The 19003-nt window shown below is 33.9% G+C and overlaps 1 protein-coding gene across 2 annotated transcripts in view; it reads right to left on the bottom strand.

Moving 5' to 3' along the window:
- LOC124357654 (protein mini spindles) overlaps nucleotides 1–19003 on the bottom strand; it is a 93877-nt gene that overhangs the window by 19786 nt on the left and 55088 nt on the right. For both annotated transcript variants that reach the window (XM_046809632.1, XM_046809633.1), the window contains 3 exons: nucleotides 14035–14166; nucleotides 6777–6936; nucleotides 2063–2191 (listed from right to left, as the gene is read on the bottom strand). In XM_046809632.1, the coding sequence (XP_046665588.1) occupies nucleotides 2063–2191; nucleotides 6777–6936; nucleotides 14035–14166 (421 nt within the window). The remainder of the gene's footprint in view (nucleotides 1–2062; nucleotides 2192–6776; nucleotides 6937–14034; nucleotides 14167–19003) is intronic.

The following is a 19003-nucleotide window of genomic DNA, read 5'->3' as shown; positions in this document are numbered from 1 at the left end:
ATTAAATATTTTTTTCTTCAAAATAATCTGTTTGGCAACAAAACGTTTGGTTTCATACAGGGTTGCAATATTGTAAAAGCAGTAAAAAAACTTGTGGTACAGATTATTCTGAATTTTGAAAACAAATTATTATCCTATGCTACTCTAGTTGACTCGATAAAAGCATTTGATTATATCTCACACAATTTATTAATAAAAACACTGTTTGTATATGGAATAAGGAATAGAGCTAGATTTATTTTTATCTTATCTAGAAGATATGAAACAAATAGTAGTCTGGACCATCTTTTTTTAAAGATGTAAATGTAGAAGTTCCACAAGGATCAGTCCTTCGACCGTTTTTATTTGTAATTTCAATTGACGACTTAGCATTTCATTTACCATGCTCATCAGTTTTGTACACTGATGATACTACAGTTTTGTACTAGAAAGTTTAGATACACTGGTTGAGGATGAAATTCAAGCCATAGAAACAGCACTAGAATGGTTTGAAGCAAACAACTTATCGTAAATAGTTGTAAAACAGAAAAAACTTTTCTAATGCACTATATTTATAGAAATGTACAATTTGTGAAACTGTTGGGAATCCACCTGGATACTAGATTGAACTGGGATCATCACATTTAGGAGTCATGTAAAAGATTATCTAGAGTAACATATCTTTAATGTAAGCTTGGATTTTCTGTGACTGTGAATACGATAATTACTACAGTCGACTCTCGATAACTCGAACCTCAATAAGTCAAATTCTTTGATAACTCGAATTTTTTTTCCGTTCCCTTGAGAAAACCTGCCTAAGTTGAAAAAAAAAACCATGCGTAACTCGAATTAATTTTGCACCCGAATTTTACCTCAATAACTCGAAGTGATAGAAAAATTACCTCTATAACTCGAAGTTCAGTAGATAATTACCTCTACAACTCAAAATTTTGTATTGTATGCACGTATGAATTGTAGGCATACATTGCAGTGTGAGAGTAAGTACAAATGCTGTATGTAGTTACAGTACATACATTAGTTTTGTAAAGGATGTAGGGAATAAAAAACATAGTTTATTTGTACCTCTATAACTCGAATTTTATTTTTTTTACCTCGAATTTAGTGAAATATTACCTTTATAACTCGAACTATTCTTAAGTCGAACTATACATAACTCGAAGAAAACAGCCGTTCCCTTGAAATTCGAGTTATCGAGAGTCGACTGTACCTATTATATCCTTGTTACTCTCATGTGATATATAGAATTACACTATGGGGGAATAGCTGTGGTTATCCAAAAGATTTATTATGCAAAATAGAGCACTAAGGGCAATACAAAATATTTCAGAAAGAGAGTCATTTAAGATTCTTTTTAGGGAATTACAAATAATAACTCTATAAAGTTTATACATTATTATTGCTGCTTAGTTGATATCAAAGAAAATCTATCAACATAGAAATTACACACCTATCTTACTAGAAAGAACCATATTATAGAAATGATGTTACCAGTAAAACTGGAAAAACTAGACATAGTTCATAATTTTATTATGAAAGTAAGGTTGTTCAATAAACTACCACAAGAAGCATGCCATGTACCATTAAGAATATGTACAGAAATTCTAAAGAAATGGCTTGAGGATACAGCCTTTTACTCTGTAAAAAGTGTTTTTGGCCTGTGATACTGGTATCTTGAGATTTTGAACTAGTGTAATACCTGTTAATTTATTGGTTATTTTTTATAATAGTTTATTTATTAACATTATTATCTAAAAAATTACTTTAATTGTTGCTAAGTCTTTGTAGTTGTTTTAAAGATTATGTTGTTAAGTTTTCGTATTTTAGAATGATTGAAGAAATTAATTTGAAATAATATATGAAATGCATTTTTTATTATTGACTGTTATGTTATTTTCTATATTGAATAACACACTACAAAAACATGTATTTGACAACAGATTAAGTGATTCCTTGCTGTAAAAGAATACTTTGTTGTTTGCGTGGTTCGTGTTTAAAGGCAATAACATTTCTGATTATAAAGTATATTTTAGAGATTATACATATGAGTAAGAAAAAGAGATACCTTGACGAAGAGACCAAGATTTTTCTTGTAGCCATTCACGACATCAGGGTGGTTGCTTTGATTGAGGAACTCTAACTGCCTAACCAGCTGTGCCACTAGCAGGTCCTCATGTTGATGGAGTTGGTTACGCTACAAATTCACCATTATTGTTATTGTCATTTAGAAATAATACAGACTTTATTGTTTTAATGAAATGTATGCACTTAATTATTCTTTAGGATATTAAGATTTGATTAAATACATTTTATATGGTGCATGATTAAATATATTATGCCCATTCAAAGAAAAATTCTAAAAATATGTCTAAATATCTTACTTCTATAAAACTTTATGTATCAACGAGTAATTTGTTTGTATAATGAATGCCTTTTTATGTTCATTGCCAAGAGGATAAATCTTGTCTACAGCTTCTAGAGAGAATGGGAAGAGTGTGTGTGTACGTACAATTGGTCAGTAATAAAGAGTTCAGGGTTCTCAATACAATACAAATGATCTTTATTGACATAAACATGGAGTACAGTCATGGCGTCAAGAGTTTTTAAACTTGAGTTGCGTGGTCATCAGTGAGAAGGTCTTCCTATCTGCAGGCATTCTTCAACAGAGTAGAACTCCTTGTCCAACAGCCAGTCAAGAAGAGCTTCTTTAAAGTTCCTGTTGCTTTTTTGTTCTTTCAGGTTTCCTGGAAGGATGTTGAAGAGTCTAGCCCCGATATAGGACGTTTTTTTTCATAGGCAGTCAGGTGATGTGCTGGGAGTCTATAGTTAGCTCTGTTCCTAGTGTTATAAGGATGTGTATCCAAGAATTGGACGAGTCCTTTGTTAACTGCATAGGTTATTACCTCACCGATGTACAGGTTGGCAACTGTCTGCAGTTTCAGTCTCTTAAACACCCCTTTACAAGAGTCCCGAAAACCCAATTCAGCCATTATTCTTATTGCCTTTTTTTGAAGGAGCAGTACCCTGTGTAGATTTCGCAGAGATGAAAACCCCCATACAGTCAGCCCATAGCGCATTTGGGACTCAAATAGTGCAAAGTAAGCTGTTCTTGAGGTTTCTGTGTTGCTGATTTGTTTGAGTCGCTTAATTACATATAGGGCAGTGCTAAGTTTTTTGCACAGTTGGTCTACGTGGGGTTTCCAATTGAGGTCACTGTCTAGGGTTATCCCAAGGTATTTAGCCTCTTTATATGTTGAGACATTGGGTAGCTCGAGGGCACTCCTTCTTTGTGGGCCAAAGAAAAGCTGCTGTGTCTTCTCTTCGTTCAGAACAAGGTCATTTTCCTGACTATACTGTTTGGCTATACGGGCAGCAATGTAGGCTTTAATTTCCAGCTCTTTAACATTCTTGTGCGACACAATGAGGGCAGTGTCGTTAGCGTAGAGGAATATTTCACAGTTGTCCTGTAGCGTGGATACGATGTCATTAGTGTATAAAATAAATAGTACAGGGCCAAGCACAGATCCCTGTGAGACTCCTCTTGTTATCTGTGCTTGTGTGGATCTAAATTTTTGACACCTATTGTTGACTACGTGAGTTATTTCAGTCATTTGTGTTCTTCCACTGAGGTAGCTCTGGAACCACTGATGTGCTACTCCTCTTATTCCTAGAGCTTTCAGTTTGTCTAGGAGATGTTTGTGGCTCAGGCTGTCAAAAGCTTTACTAAAGTCAAGTAAGATACCAGTTGTTGTGGCCCCTTCTTCAGATGCATCAATGATAGTTTCCACTAAATCAATTATGGCTGTAATGGTGGACTTGCCTCTCCTAAGCCATGTTGGCGGTTGGTTAGAAGACTGTTGTTTTATAGATGAGTGAGCAACCTACTGAGTACTATTTTTTCAAAAATTTTGGATAAGGTACATATGAGAGATATAGGTCTGTAGTTGCTGGCCAGAGAGGTGGGTCCTTTCTTGTACTTTGGATAAACTAAAGAGTGTTTAAGCTGAGAGGGAAAAATGCCTTGTTGGAAAGATTTTTTATTACGTCAATTATCGGGGTTATCACTTCAATTTTGCAGTGTTTCAGGATCGTTGACGTGACCTCATCTATCCCAGAAGATGGTTTTGATTTTAAAAATGATATTGTTTTGTCTATCTCCATTCTATTTGTTGGTCTAAAGCCCTCTTCAAGAGACACAAACTCACTCTCATGGATTGTGGGGGGGTATTTTCAAAGGTGCTTGTTGGGAGTTTGATAGAACTTGTTCTGCAGCATTAGCAAAGAAGTGATTCATGTGTTCAGCTATTTTTTGGGGGTCTGTTATTGTTGAGCCTTCTATGTCAATAGATTTTATATAATTTTGTTGAGATTTATTGCTGTAGCGGTTATTGTTTATTATTTGCCAGACTGCTCTGGTTTGGTTCTCTGCATTGGCAATGTGGTGGATTGCAGTTTCATTTTTAAGGTTCTTCAGTAGGAGATCATATTCCTTTTTCCTGTCGTTGGCTTGTTTTTTATTTTCCACTGTGCTCATCAGGATTGATTTATTTAGAGCTGCAGTATATGCTCCTTTTAACCTCATCAGTTCAAGCTCTTGTTCTTGGTTTGTATTGATATTTTTTCTCTTTGATCTTCTTGAGTTTACAATGGGACAAGCTGTATCGAGTGCTTCACTTACGGTCTTGTTAAATTCTGTATATGCCTGGTCTGCATCCTGCTTGTTTAAGACAGCTTCCCAAGTTTCACGTGCTAGAATTCTTTTTAGTTTTTGTAGGTTTCGAGCATTGAAGTACCTTCGAGATGTTCTTGGTATTACAGCTTTATTAGGTTCCAGGTTTATTTTGCATATCTGCCCCGTGTGGTCTGATAGGCTTGTGTGAAGAACTGCAGTGTCAATCTCCTCTGTTGGCATCAGGTTTGTTGCGATTATATCTATTGATGTTTCTGAGTGAGAGGTGATCCTTGTTGGTGGTAAAGGAATCCTGACGATACCATGGCTCATGAGAACTTCATTCAGGAGTTTATTGTCATCTCCATCAACCAGGCAGTCCACATTTTATGTCCCCAGTTGATAATTGGACTTTTCCAGGTAGGGATGTCGTCAAGTATGTTGTACAAGTTATCAAGGGCCGTCTCGAGATTATGGTAAATAGGAGGTCTGTATATACCTAGGATATATAGTTCTGAGTGTTTGGTTTTGATTTTTATGAGTTGCGTTTCACAAACAAGTTCTATTTGTTTTCCTGTGATGTCGATGCAGGAAATTTCATTGCCTTGGTTTTTATTGGCATAGATAGCAACTCCACCTTTTCTATGCTCAAGTCTTGAGAATCCCCCAATATAGTCATAATTATCAAGTCAGGTGTTTATAAGTTTTTCCTTACAAAGACCATGTTCTGTTAGTACAACTGTGGTGGGATCAGTGAGTTTGAGTTCGTGGTTTAGCCTATCAATTTTACTCCCAAGGCCATTGATATTTTGGTGGAAAATTGTGATCTTGGCTGGCAGAGCTAAGGGCTTTTTCTTAGATTTTGTTATGTTGTTGCCAGTGGTTTGGTTGAGGGTCCTAAAAAAAGAGTTTGGGTGTTGCTGGTATCTGCTTGGGGTGAGATTAAGGTACTTTTAAAGGTTGGGGTTTCAGAGTGGCTAATCGAGGATCTTTCCTTGTGTTGGATATTTATGTCTTTGAAGTAATCTATATGCTTTATGAAAAAGTCATCCAAGGTTTCCTGGTCGCCTCGTATTCTTGCTGTCATAGGTGGAAGTCTCGCTTTTTGAGTCATTTTTTTAAAAGGAGTTTGGCTGTCTCTCCTTATAGTTTCTTATGTCAAGATGTCAGCATCACATTTCTGTTTTGCATCATCTACCTGTAAGCCTATTTCTACATTGGCGGGTTCTGCAAGCCGAGCTTTGTTTTTGGTTACTTGAAAAGATACACTGAAATGGTTCCTTTCCTTCCCAGTTGGTTTTTTTTCTTGCTTAGGTTGTAGTTCTTAGAACGAGGAAAACTCTCTGCAACGGGTGTACTTTGTGTGACTGGTGGTGGTGTAGCAGGGTTTGTTTGTTCACCTTGTTTGTGCAGTTCTCATGTCAATAAGTGCATTTAATGTGCTACATCACCATGAAAATGCAAGATGTCGGAGATTAATATTTACAATAACTCCATTAACAATAATTACTACTCAAGTCAACTTGTTTTTTATATAAAGGAACATTAGTAGAAGTTGTTCTCTTTCAAATTTGGTTAGTTTCTGTTCTACACAGAGTATATTTAGATTCAAGGTATATGAACTTGGACTCCTTAAGCTTCCCTCAATTCATTTATTCTGTTACAGAATCACATTGGTTTAAACTAAGTAGCATTAGGTATGAGTAAAATTGTAAAATTCCAACATTAAAAAACAATTTTTAATAATTATACACATAAATGATAAATGTATATTTTAATTATGTATTTACATACTACTTTACAGTATTTGAGGAAATATAATTGTCTAAAATATTTCTGTTTATTTTACTCCTAACAGGTCATATAACTTGGTCATGGTGGATTTCTCTGAACCTGTCTTAAGACAAATGATAAATGTTAATATTGCTTATAATATTTTTAATTACAGATTGTAAAAAGAGTTTGGACCTTAATCAGTATGAGGATGACATGGTACACTTGCATTTCATCCAGATGCTAATTGTATAAAAACTGGTACACAAAAGTTAAAATCACAAACAAGAATAGCGTAAGCCAGTTTAGGTTTCCATGTCCAGATCCAGTAATTTACCTGATCTGAAGTAAGAAGTGTCTCGATGTGCTGCATAGCGTTCAGAGCTCGGTCAATGTCCCGGTTGCCGATCTGTGTGAGGTGCCATTCTAGGGTCATACAGTTGGACATCTTGGACAATGGTGACAAGCTAGTGTCTAGTTTTGGTGCAGGGTTTAAACTGGAAAATATAAATCTTGGTGAAGATCAAGGAACAAAGTAGCTCTTAAGCTCATGTAATACTCAACAAAACAAATGTGGTATAGGTTGGGCTATAGTATAACATTGGCAATAATTAACTAGGAAACACTGTACTGGTAGTTCCAAAACGAATGTCAAGGTTTTGTAGTTTTTATTTAATCTTAATTACAATTACAGAGCAACTTGGAAATTTGTTATGTACACTTGTCCACATGCACAGTTTCATCTATCTTCCATTAGAAAAATGCTAGAAGAAAAGATGACGAATTGTGTACTGAAAAGTTTTTTGTTTTACAGTTTGCAAATACTTAATCTGTAGTTGTGGTTCAGTTTGCATTTCTAACTAAGTTCCAAGTAGTACTTAAAATGATGCTTGTTTTAATGAAGTGAAGAATATGTGACAACCACGCGTAGTTGAATAATTTGCTGAAAGATTAAATAGGTAACCCCAAGAAATCTGTTGAAAACACTGGCAATTTCAGTCACAAAATAAAATAAACCTGCACTTACATAACTGTTGTATTATTTTAATATGTTCTACTATTATTTATATAAAACAACAAAACCTATGATTACTACAGCAAAGTAAAAATTTTACTCACAACTTTTTAATACTATTTATACACTAATAAAATTTTTTTTTTATGCTTTTGATAGTTTGTATTTTGTAAAAGACTATTAATGTAATGCTTTAAATTAACAACACTTGAATAACGCAATGTAAACACAAAGCGGTTGGAATAAACAACAGCAGACACAAGTTGATTCAAGCTATCTGTTTGATTAAAAACCAGCTGAATAAAAAAAAAAGAAATCTTATAACAATGACAAAAAAGAATGGTTTATCCTTTGTCTAGTGAGGTATAAACTGCTGGAAATACTTTCAACTGTGACCAATCGATTATATAGGAATACTGTCTTCACAGACTCTACAGCTCAGCAAGTTTGCCGGCCAACTGTAAAATCTGAATGACTTGCATGACTTGTTTTGCCTTTGAGGCTTCATTAAGGATTATGTATTTGTCCCTTCACTATCCACTGGTGCACTCAACTTAAGACATAAAATTGAAGCAGTTGCTGCAACAATTACTCTAGAAAGTCTGATCAAGGTATGGGGAGATCTCACATATGGAGTTACTGTGTGAAAAATGGTATTTCCAATGACCATTTGTAGGAAAAACAGCTATCTTACTTGCTTTTTCATTAAAGTTAAATAGGATAGATATTATATCACCTTACAATACTGATATTTATTTTTAATAACTTTGTATATAATGTTGTGATACTGTTTTATTATTTTACTGATAATGATATATTGTATTCATTATGTTTTAATGTTGACCGATTAACACTTTGGATCCCAGATGACGACTTTACTATACAGTAAATGTGATTCTCCACCTCCACCATATTTTCACCTATTCTAGAAATATATATATATATATATATATATATATATATATATATATATATATATATAAAACTTATCCTTAAAATAAAATAAGAATTTTTTTTATTGATATACTACCTAAGAGATTTTGTTCTTTTATTTCAATTTAAGCATCTTTTATTAATTAATATGCTTACTGCGTCATGGTTCACCGAATTTCATTCAAGCTCTCCTATTTTGCGGAAAATATATATTTTTGACACATAAAAATAAAATGTAATTACGGATTGAAGTATATTATTATAATAATTATTGCAATGAAATTATTATTACACATGAGTCGAGTGACTCATGTCACAAATGACTTATTTTGGTTACACAGATATTTCCCATGAGTTACCCATGACTCAAACATGCACAACTCTTGTTTCTCTTCTCTTGTTCACACCAATTTAACCTGCTGTAATTGTTTGCTACGTTATTGTGCCATCCTTAAATAATTGAATATTGGATTAACTGAATATAAATAACTGTTAATGCAATGCTAATAACACTTAAATCTGAGTCACTGGTGAATCTTACTGCACTATAATTATTCATATTTATGAGTTTCTGGTAACTCATATCAGAATATTTTAAAGATTATAAAATTTAAAAACACAGTGAACACTTTATAAAAGTAGTTACATAATAGTTGAAATATTTTCTATATTCAACCTTATAAAAACCACCCCATGATCAAAACCCTCTTTGATTTGTTGTGTTGCTGCTACAGTACAAAAATTTGGATTTTCTGCTGTCCAGACTAATATTTTGTTTGAACTGTAATGTGATTACAAAAAAGTGATTAGTCTACTTAATTCTTAGCCAATACATTTAAATAAATTATAACTCTCAACAGTCTTAAAATCAAAGTGAAGACATACTTGGTCATAATAGGTCAAAAGGATTTCAGCATAGAAAAATCCCATCTTCTCAAAAAAATTAAAGACAAAGAACAAATGCTAGAAGATTTTGAGGAACAAACAGAAAAGGATCAAAGTGCGTATGAAAGTAAGATAAAAAGCTTAGAAGATGTCGCTAACAAGAATAAGCTATACTATGAAGAACACTTGAACCTTGCCTGCTCCTCCCTTAAAACCACCAAAGAGGAATACCAACAGGCATCAGAAATCAATGACAAAATGTCAAAAATGCAGACAGAATACCATAGAAAAACTAAAGAGAGAAATTAAATCCTTGAGGGAAACAATAAACCTGTACAGAGAAGAAGAAGATACTAATGTTAAAAAACTGCAGTTAGAAAAAGAAAATCTGGAAAGGTGCAATATTGAACTGATGGAAAGGATTGAATTTTTAGAGCTCACCTTGGCTCTTAACTCTGAGCCACACTTAAATAAAGGTGAAGGTGATGAAAATCTTTCTGAAGAAGTTTCATTTCTAAACGAAGAACTTACAGAAAAAGAAAGTGGGGGAGAAACTTAACCAAATCCCACAAATATCAGATAACCAAACTAAAAACTCTATCTACACAATCAACTGCTAATTCAGAACTCATCAGTGTGACACTCAATGAGATTGATGAACCAAACAGCTCTCAGACCCCTGTAGCAAAGGAAGCCACTGCAAAATATGTCCCTGAAATCAAACACGGTCACCCACTCAGCTCGTTGCTATCTGCTGCCCAATCTAACAAGGAGTCGACCTCATTGACTTGCACACACACTCTGAGATTATTGTATCAAAACCCATAATACACCAGTACTCTGATGGATCCTACCCAGTGCTCAAAAAGAGAAAACAGAACTTCTCAGGGAATAAACCTAAATCAAAAAACAGAACGGATATCTCTGGATTTGAAATTGCAGAAATCCAAACTGAAGAAGTAATCAAATCCTCAGAAGTAAAAATTCACCGTACACAAACCGTTGATGTTGAAAAAAATCCCCAAGCGACAAAGACATGGATCACAACAGCAGAAATCAAGAATCTTTATCAACTCCTGCATACAACACACGAAACAAACAAAACACCACTTGGGGTGGGTCGGACCATATACAGCCTTGCACACCCCCAGCAGACGAAAATGTTAATAAATCATTGTCCAAAGACTCCAGGAGAAAACTGCAAACCCCAAAACTGAGCACCTATCAAGTGACGACACAAGGCTTAGCCCAAGTAACAACTGACCAGCTAATAGGGAAGAGTGGGGGAGATAGTCAAACCCCGTCACAAAAACAGAGCACCTATCAAGTATGGTGTACATTGCCCAAAATACAAATTAATATAAAACCTCCAATTACAGCCAGGATCTTGAAAACTGGACAAACACATGAACAATTTTTTACAGAAAAAAATATTGACTTTTATAAAACACTTCTTGGACAACAAAACCTAAACAAATACTGATACTCATAAGAAAACTATCTTAGAAGACATCCAAAATCCCTTTTATCAATTCACACCAACATTCTTTTTTTAGAAGAAACCATAACACCCCATGTCCGTTACAAAAGCAGAATATTTCAAAATCAAAACCGGGCAAACTTAAGAAGGTCATAACAGATTCTTCACCAAAACATTAGAGGCTTGGCTAATAAAACAGAACATTTAACCCAACTCCTACAAGAAACTAAACCATCTCTCTTAATTCTGACTGAACATGGATTAAATTCATCAAAACTGAGAAATACTAATATAACTGGATACTCACTGTTAGCAAACTTCAGTAGAGAAGAACAGAAATTGGGAGGAGTAGCCATCTTCAAGAATGTTTTAACAGAAATGAAAACAACGAATATAGATGTTTCGAGTCTCTGCAGACAATTTGTATGTGAAGCAGCCATGATCTCTGTAAATTGTGGTAACCACCTGTTTTACCTACTAGGAATTTATAGATCACCAGGAGGTCCAGCAGAGTCATCAATAGAATCAATATCTAATATTCTTGACTATGCGCAAACACAATCAAAATCAGTAATTGTTATGGGGGACATAAATATTGATAGACTGGATGAAGACCATGCGGACACCAGAAGACTTGAAGAGGAATTACTGACCCATAATATAAGAAGACTCCCCTTACCTGCAAACTCAGAATTACGGCCATGACTTCTACTTCAATAGATTGTATTTGTACTAATATAGATGACCAGCTAATCCAATTCTCGGTTTTCTGAAACAGGACTCTCTGACCATACTGCGCAAACACTTACCTTAACTTACATATCAGAAAACAAGATAACTCTGCCCTCAATATATAAGAGAAAATTACTCTCAGGACAACTTAAACTCCCTAAAGCGAATCCTTCAACAAGAAGATTGGATTACTGTATACAGCAGTGCTGATATTGACATTTCTTATAACAACTTCCAAAGAATAATCAGAGGTACTCTTGAAGAAATATGCCCAAAGAAAAAAATCAAGATCAAAAGCAAATCACAAGCCCAAAACTATATTCGATCAGTTAGCAAACCGACTAAAACAGAGCTACCTAGAAGCATTAAACAAGTTTAGGATTTCAGGGAAACCAGAAGACAAACTTGACATGATTCAAAGAAAGCAAAATTATGACTTACATTTAAGGAAACTTAGACAAAAATTCTACTACAGAATACATTGACTCTGCACATAACAAGTCTCGAGCTCTGTGGGAAGTTATCAATTCAGAAAGGAAAAATAAGAAGACAACAGATATGGAATTGATGACTATAGATATTAACGGAAAACCAGAAAACCAACCTGATAAACTAGCATCCTACTTCAACACCTTCTTCTCTGAAACAGCCTAAAACTCCTCCTAGTCAACATACTTGTATGTTTCATTTTACCGAAATCACACCTACAACAGTTATAGATGTAATACATTCCTTGAAACCATCACTATCCTGTGGAATAGATGAAATTCCAGCTAAATTTGTAAAACACTGTGCCCTGGAACTTGTTGTGCCGCTGACCCTACCTAATAAATAAATCTTTAGTACAGGGAAAATTCCCTTCATCCCTAAAACAATCAAGAATCTTTCCTAAGCATAAATCAGGATCCAAGACAGATATTGCCAACTTCAGACCAATATCAAACATCTCAACTTTTGCAAAAATATTTGAAAAAATAGTACTTTCTCAGCTGATGTCTCATCTTAAAAACCACAGTCTCATTACCAACAATCAGCACGGTTTCCTTGAGGGTAGGTCTACAATCACTGCCTTAACAGATATAACTGAATATATTATTGACCAGCTAGAAGACTCAAATTATGTATCAGCAATTCTCCTCGACTATTCGAAAGCATTTGACTGCCTTGGACATGAGTTAATACTACAGAAGCTCGAATCTCTTGGAGTGGCACACAGAGAATTGGATTGGTTTAAGACCTAATTTAATAGGCCGGACTCAAAGAGTGGAAGTACAGCAAATTCAAAACAACATAAAAAGCTCAGTTACATCAAAGCCACTGCCAGTCAAAAGGGGTGTACCTCAAGGATCAATTCTTGGTCCAGTCTTGTTCATCCTTTTAACTAATGACTTTCCTAAATTCATAAATGACAGCACTGAGAACAAATGTGTCATGTATGCTGACGATACTACTGTAATAGTGAAAAATAAACTATCTCAAGACCTTTCTGATGACATAAACACAACCCTTAACAAAGCAATTGAATATGCTGACAAAAATGACCTAAAAATAAATCCTAAAAAGTCCATACAATTAAATTTTAGCCGTAGGACAGAACCTGTACCACATGTACCCAACATAAAATTGGAACAGGAAGCACGACTATTAGGAATGACAATAGACTCTGATCTAGCTTGGACAAGTCACATCAACAAACTTTGTAGCCAGATTGGGACAGGGATATACGTAGTCAGACGTATGCAAATGTTGGGAGGCCTGAACATCGCTAGAAACAGCCTACTATGCACTAGTTGAAGCCCACATTCGATATGGTCTAGTCCCTATGGGGAGGCACATCTGAAGGAAACCTCAAAAGGGTTTTAGTATTACAAAAAAGAGCCATACGAATCCTGGCTAATCTACAACCAAGGGAGAGCTGCCGTGAAGCATTTAAAGCTCTCAAAATACGGACAGTGGTGGCATTATACATTGAAGCTGTTACTCTTCATGTTGACAACCTTGATCTACCAGATGTGATGCCATCCATAGCTACAGTACTCGACAAGCAAGAAACTACTATCTGCCAACCCACCGCACCACATTCTATACAAAAAAACCATCTTACATTGGACGTCAACTACTCAACTCCCTACCAAGACAATTCGAAGGTCTTAGAGGAAGGACCCTGAAACACCAGCTTCAACAGTGGCTTGAACAAAATCCTTTCTACTACAACCTCAAGGAGTACTTTGAAGCTGCAAGAAGACAAAATACCGATGCTTGACTTGTATTTTATATGTTTATTCTCTGTACATTTGATTTGACACATATTCTGTTCTTAATGATCATGAATAAAGTATATCTGTATCTGTATCTGTATAGCTTTCTACAGTCTGCAAGAGGTCTTTGAGCAGATATGTAGATTTTTGAAACTTACTGTTAAGATTTCTATTAACAACTGTGATATTATTTTGTGATTTTCAGCTTAGTTTATGGTTTTACTGGATAATACGTATAGACATAATACTGTCTGCCATGAGAAAGGTTCATACATAATTTATAACTACTTACTGTGTACTGGGTTCGCGAAGGAAGTGAAGATCAAACTCGATCAGCTTAGGTTGTGTATAAGTGACGGGCCGTGTCTCGATGTTGTCCAACAGTGCTTGGTCCAGCCCATATGGTCCTGAGATCGGACGTGGCCTACAAACATCACTTGCACTTGATTTATACGTCTTGTCAATTTGGAATTAGTGTTATGTGGTTTCCATAGCAACAAATTCAAAATACATGTATTCAAGAAATATGATTTACAATGCACCATAAAACATTTAGAGTATCTAAACTTTTGGATAGTAAAATACAAATAAAGCAAATAAGCGAGTAAAATTAAAATACAAATAAATAATCACAAAGAACTGAACCATATTATTAGAAATTTACACAATTCTTTCTCACTCAAAAAGATTTGAAATTGCACATTTTGATCAAAAGGAGTTGAAACAATCAAACGAGAGTCCCGGATTGATATTTCATATTAATAGCTTCTAAACGTTACAAAATATGGGATGTCAGTTACAAAAAAAGTTCATAATTTTGTAAGTTTTATTTCAATTGAGCTATATTTTGCACTCATATTGGTGTAGTTAAGTACTCTAATTAATCATTACAGATTTTTATATTAATTTTCTTTAGATGAATTTACTCAAATAAGTCATTTTAGAATTCAGTGCAGTATTTTATACTTTTTTTAAAGTGCATTACAAAACCTAAACCCAAGACTAGACTAAGTATATGTAATAATATTTGTGAAATTTATTTTTGGTCATTTAAATACATCTCTTTACCATCTGGTAAAAGTAAAAGAGAAGAAGGTTAAGTATGTGTGTAAAAATGGCAGTATTTATATTAACTGTTATCTTCTGGTTAAACCTGGCCTATTAAACATTGAGATAATATTTAACCAAAATATGCCTGAGACTATGTGATTAGTGAAACCTTTATTCCAACTTGTGGCACATTCTACATGGATACACAAAAACCTACTCACACCTTATTTTGTTTAGCTTTCTTAGGACTAACTTAAATGTTAGTGTTTGTTTTGGTGAATTAAGAATGGCCTTCTGGAGCCTTTAGAGTGACTGGTGACTATTCTCTGCCATTTTGGGTTATGTCCTGATTAGTCACAAAAAGCTACTAAAAATCATGTATAAAAGTAAAATGTTTCAATACTGTTTAGCTATTATAAATCGTAAAATTGTAATTTTTTTATTTTATTAACTTTTACTAGGTCTAGAAAATTGTCAGAAAATTATGAAGTAAGAGAGTTGATGACTTGAGCTGACTCCATATCACAAATGGCATTGGCAAATATGGAATTGACAATCAGGGAGGCCTTTTAAATTAAGTATTATGCCAGCAAATATACATAATCTTTGGGAATATAGTCTGTAGTGGCTTCTTCAATGCAAAGGGCTAATATTAATTGAAAATAAGAAACAATAAATGAATTGAAAATAAGAAACAATAAATGATCATACAAAATTGACCAGTAAACAATAACATGCAATCACTGTTTAATCTGAACTCATAATTCAAAAATTTCACAACATATTTTATCATCATCATGGGTAAATATTTATAAATATGAGCTGTAATCGTTGTAATTTGATTTTACTATTTCATAGTTACGATTCTTTTTTTATTTTCAATATAAATTAGTATACTTTGAAGCTTTCAACACAAAATTAAACAATACTTTCATAACATCATTTTATATCAGTAGAAAAACAAAAAATTAAAATCCAGAGGCAGATGTAATGTGTTAAAGCTGACACCTGATGCCAAGTGCACATAAAATAACAACAAAGACAAAAAAATATCATTTTGGTTTGCAGCTTGCACTGATTGCTAAAACAAACAAAACTTTCATGTCAACTAATAAATCTTTAATTATGAAATAAAACATAGGTTAGTAATCAAACTGCCACCACTGAGACAAAACCAGGACAACATTAACTGGTACAAATCCAATAAATATAAATAAAACTGTATAAAAATCCAAAACCAGACTATAATACAAGCTGGAGTGCTGCCTCCCAACCACCAGACAATATGTCACACTATCCATCCCTCTGACAGTATGGTTTATTAGTTGTCTGCTACAAACTCTTTTGTTCCATAAAGGTTTACAAAGTGTGTATGGTACTTAAAATCTAATGTAAATAGAAAATACAAACTACTTCAATGAACAATGAACTCTTAAAAAGGCAACATTTTCTCTAGCAAGTATGGCATCTTCCACTGCAAAAGGTAAACTATAAAATTTTAACAATTATAAAGCCGAGCACAAAGCAGAGCGACCGGACGAGTCATATCACAGTATCAGGACTCTGGCCAGTATTATATACTGGCCTTGTTTGTATTGACAATAAACACACTAAACTATCCTCACTAACCTAACCATGACTGATTTTTTTGACAAATTTGTAATTTGAGTATGTATGTATGTATTCGTGTATTTAAATCACATTATAATAATAAGCAACATGATCGCATCTATTCAAAAACACCAACAGTGGTTACAGTGTTACAATCTGTTATGAGCATGTACTCGCCTTACTACAACTAACTTACAGATAGATACTAAACAAATAGTTTCACTAAATGGCAGCACTTTTAAATTTTCATTTTGATATGTCAAAAACCAATTAAGGCCAAAAAAATTCTTTTAGCCGCAAAATGTCTACATAAAGACGACACATTTAGCATAGTATTTGTTATAACAATAAATCACTAAGAATACATTTTTACACCTAGATCTGGTGCTACAGCAAAAATTCAGTTGTAACTGTTTTTAGCACTTTGCTTGGGTTTTCTTTTAATAGCACAAAAATTTGCCTTGGCCAAATTATGTATTGTTAAAATAGTTATTTTAGCAGAAATTTTAAATTACAGCATTCATGTGTGAAATAGTACATAATGATTGGAAAAATAAGACGAATGAATAGTTTTTGTAAATTGTGTATTACATTTTTAACTTCATCTCCTTGCAGAGATGGTAAGGTAATATATTTTAAAATTCAATGTATAAACAATCTCCACAATTTTATAAGGAAAAATATTTATATTTAGTTTTCTGGTAATAAGTAGTGTTAGTATGAATGATTTCACAAAATAATAAAGTAAATAAAAGTAAAGGTTATAAAATCAAATATATTCACAGTAGAAGCAATCAGTTTAATACAACAGAAAGTGAATGAAATTCTTTTTTAAGAGTTGGTATTTTGCAAGTTAGTAATATCATGGTTTTTAATACCAACCAACCAAATATTACTGATTTTAATATTTTAGGCTGGTGACACCATGAAAAAGACCATTCTTTGGTTTATTTAATTTACTATGTTCATTCAAATGTGGATTTGAGCACAAAACCTATCGATTTCTACATTGGAATCTCCTCTTTCCATTTACATCATAAACATCACTTGATTAATTTATCAAATTGATTTATTTAGCGATTGGTCTTGCTTAACATCACGTGTAGCATACCAAATTTCAAAAGCGATCATGGTCACAAATAAGTGCGGCCACACCAGATCTAGGGATAATATGGTTGTAAAAGAGCAGTAAAGTCAAGTTTCCATTGTATTGTATTATTACTAGTTATGTTTCCCCCTAAAAAGAACTATGGTCTGTAGAAAGATACATACAAGATACAATACACATTACACAATTACACATTGCTATACATGGACGTACACATAGAAAATACAAACTTTAAGTAAAATATTATAAATAAAACCACAATTTTTCATTGCTTTGTTTATCTATGTATGAGTTTTCATACATAAAGTACTAAAAACACACATTTTATTGATAGCCTCATTGTTTTCTGTCCAGCATTGTTATTAATGTATAGAAACAGCACAAACAAAAACATAAACAACATAATTTAAATGAAACGTTATTTACACAAATACAACTTTTTAATTACTTCGTTTATATATATATATATAGTTACAACAAAAATACAGTTTAGTAATAATATTGGTTTGCTCCCAACCAGCTGTTATATGTGTATACATGTGTAGCAATACATGAATATATATACATATAACATATATTACCTCCAATACAAACTATTAAAAACCACAATATTTTCTTATACTCCACAATGATTTTAATGGTCCTCTTTTGCCGCCTCTGCAAACCCCAACTGCTAATTTCCCAAGTGAGCATACCCTAAAAAAAAAACAGGATGCAAGAAACCCCAACTCAAGTTCCGCTTTTTTAGAGTCGGGCATCAAAAGCAAAACTCGGAAAAAGGAGGGCCTATCACACCAGATACTTTTTCAACAAGAACGTGCAACTGAAGTCACAAGCAATATAACACACCAGACAGTTATCAACAATACTAACAGATCCTTCGTCTCGGCCATACCTAATCACAACAAACTAGAAAAACGAACTTTTAACAACCAACTGAAAAATTTTACATCAAAAATATAAACTGGCTATCCAACAAAACTGATAGGCTAGCACATTTTCTACAAGATGAGAACCCCGACTTCATTGTAATAACAGAACATGGCCTTTCTCATGAAAATCTCCAAAACACATGCATAGAAGGCTACTCACTGATTGGGGGTTTTCTCTAGGAAAAACCCACGTTAAGGGAGGGGTGGTAGGATATGTAAAAAATGGTCTGGAAAAGAATGTCTCACTCATACGCACAAGTAATGAGGAAACAGAACTGACCTGTGAAACAGCACTCTTTGAAGTCAAAGTCAGCAAACAACCTCTGCTGGTGTTAGGTGTATACAGACCTCCAAGTGCAAACCTTGACCAAGCCATAGACATTTCTTACAGAACAACTAGAAAGAGTGCTTGCTGCTGATAGACAGGTATTGATAATGGGGGACATCAATGTAGATACTCTAACTGACGGCACAGATAAAGCAAAAATAGAAGAATTCCTAACTCCTTTTAACATCACCAGAATTAATTTGCCACCTACAAGAATCACCCAGAACACAGC

Source organism: Homalodisca vitripennis, chromosome 3, assembly GCF_021130785.1.
Source record: "Homalodisca vitripennis isolate AUS2020 chromosome 3, UT_GWSS_2.1, whole genome shotgun sequence".
NCBI lineage: Eukaryota > Metazoa > Arthropoda > Insecta > Hemiptera > Cicadellidae > Homalodisca > Homalodisca vitripennis.
This window is presented reverse-complemented; position numbering and strand designations above follow the sequence as displayed.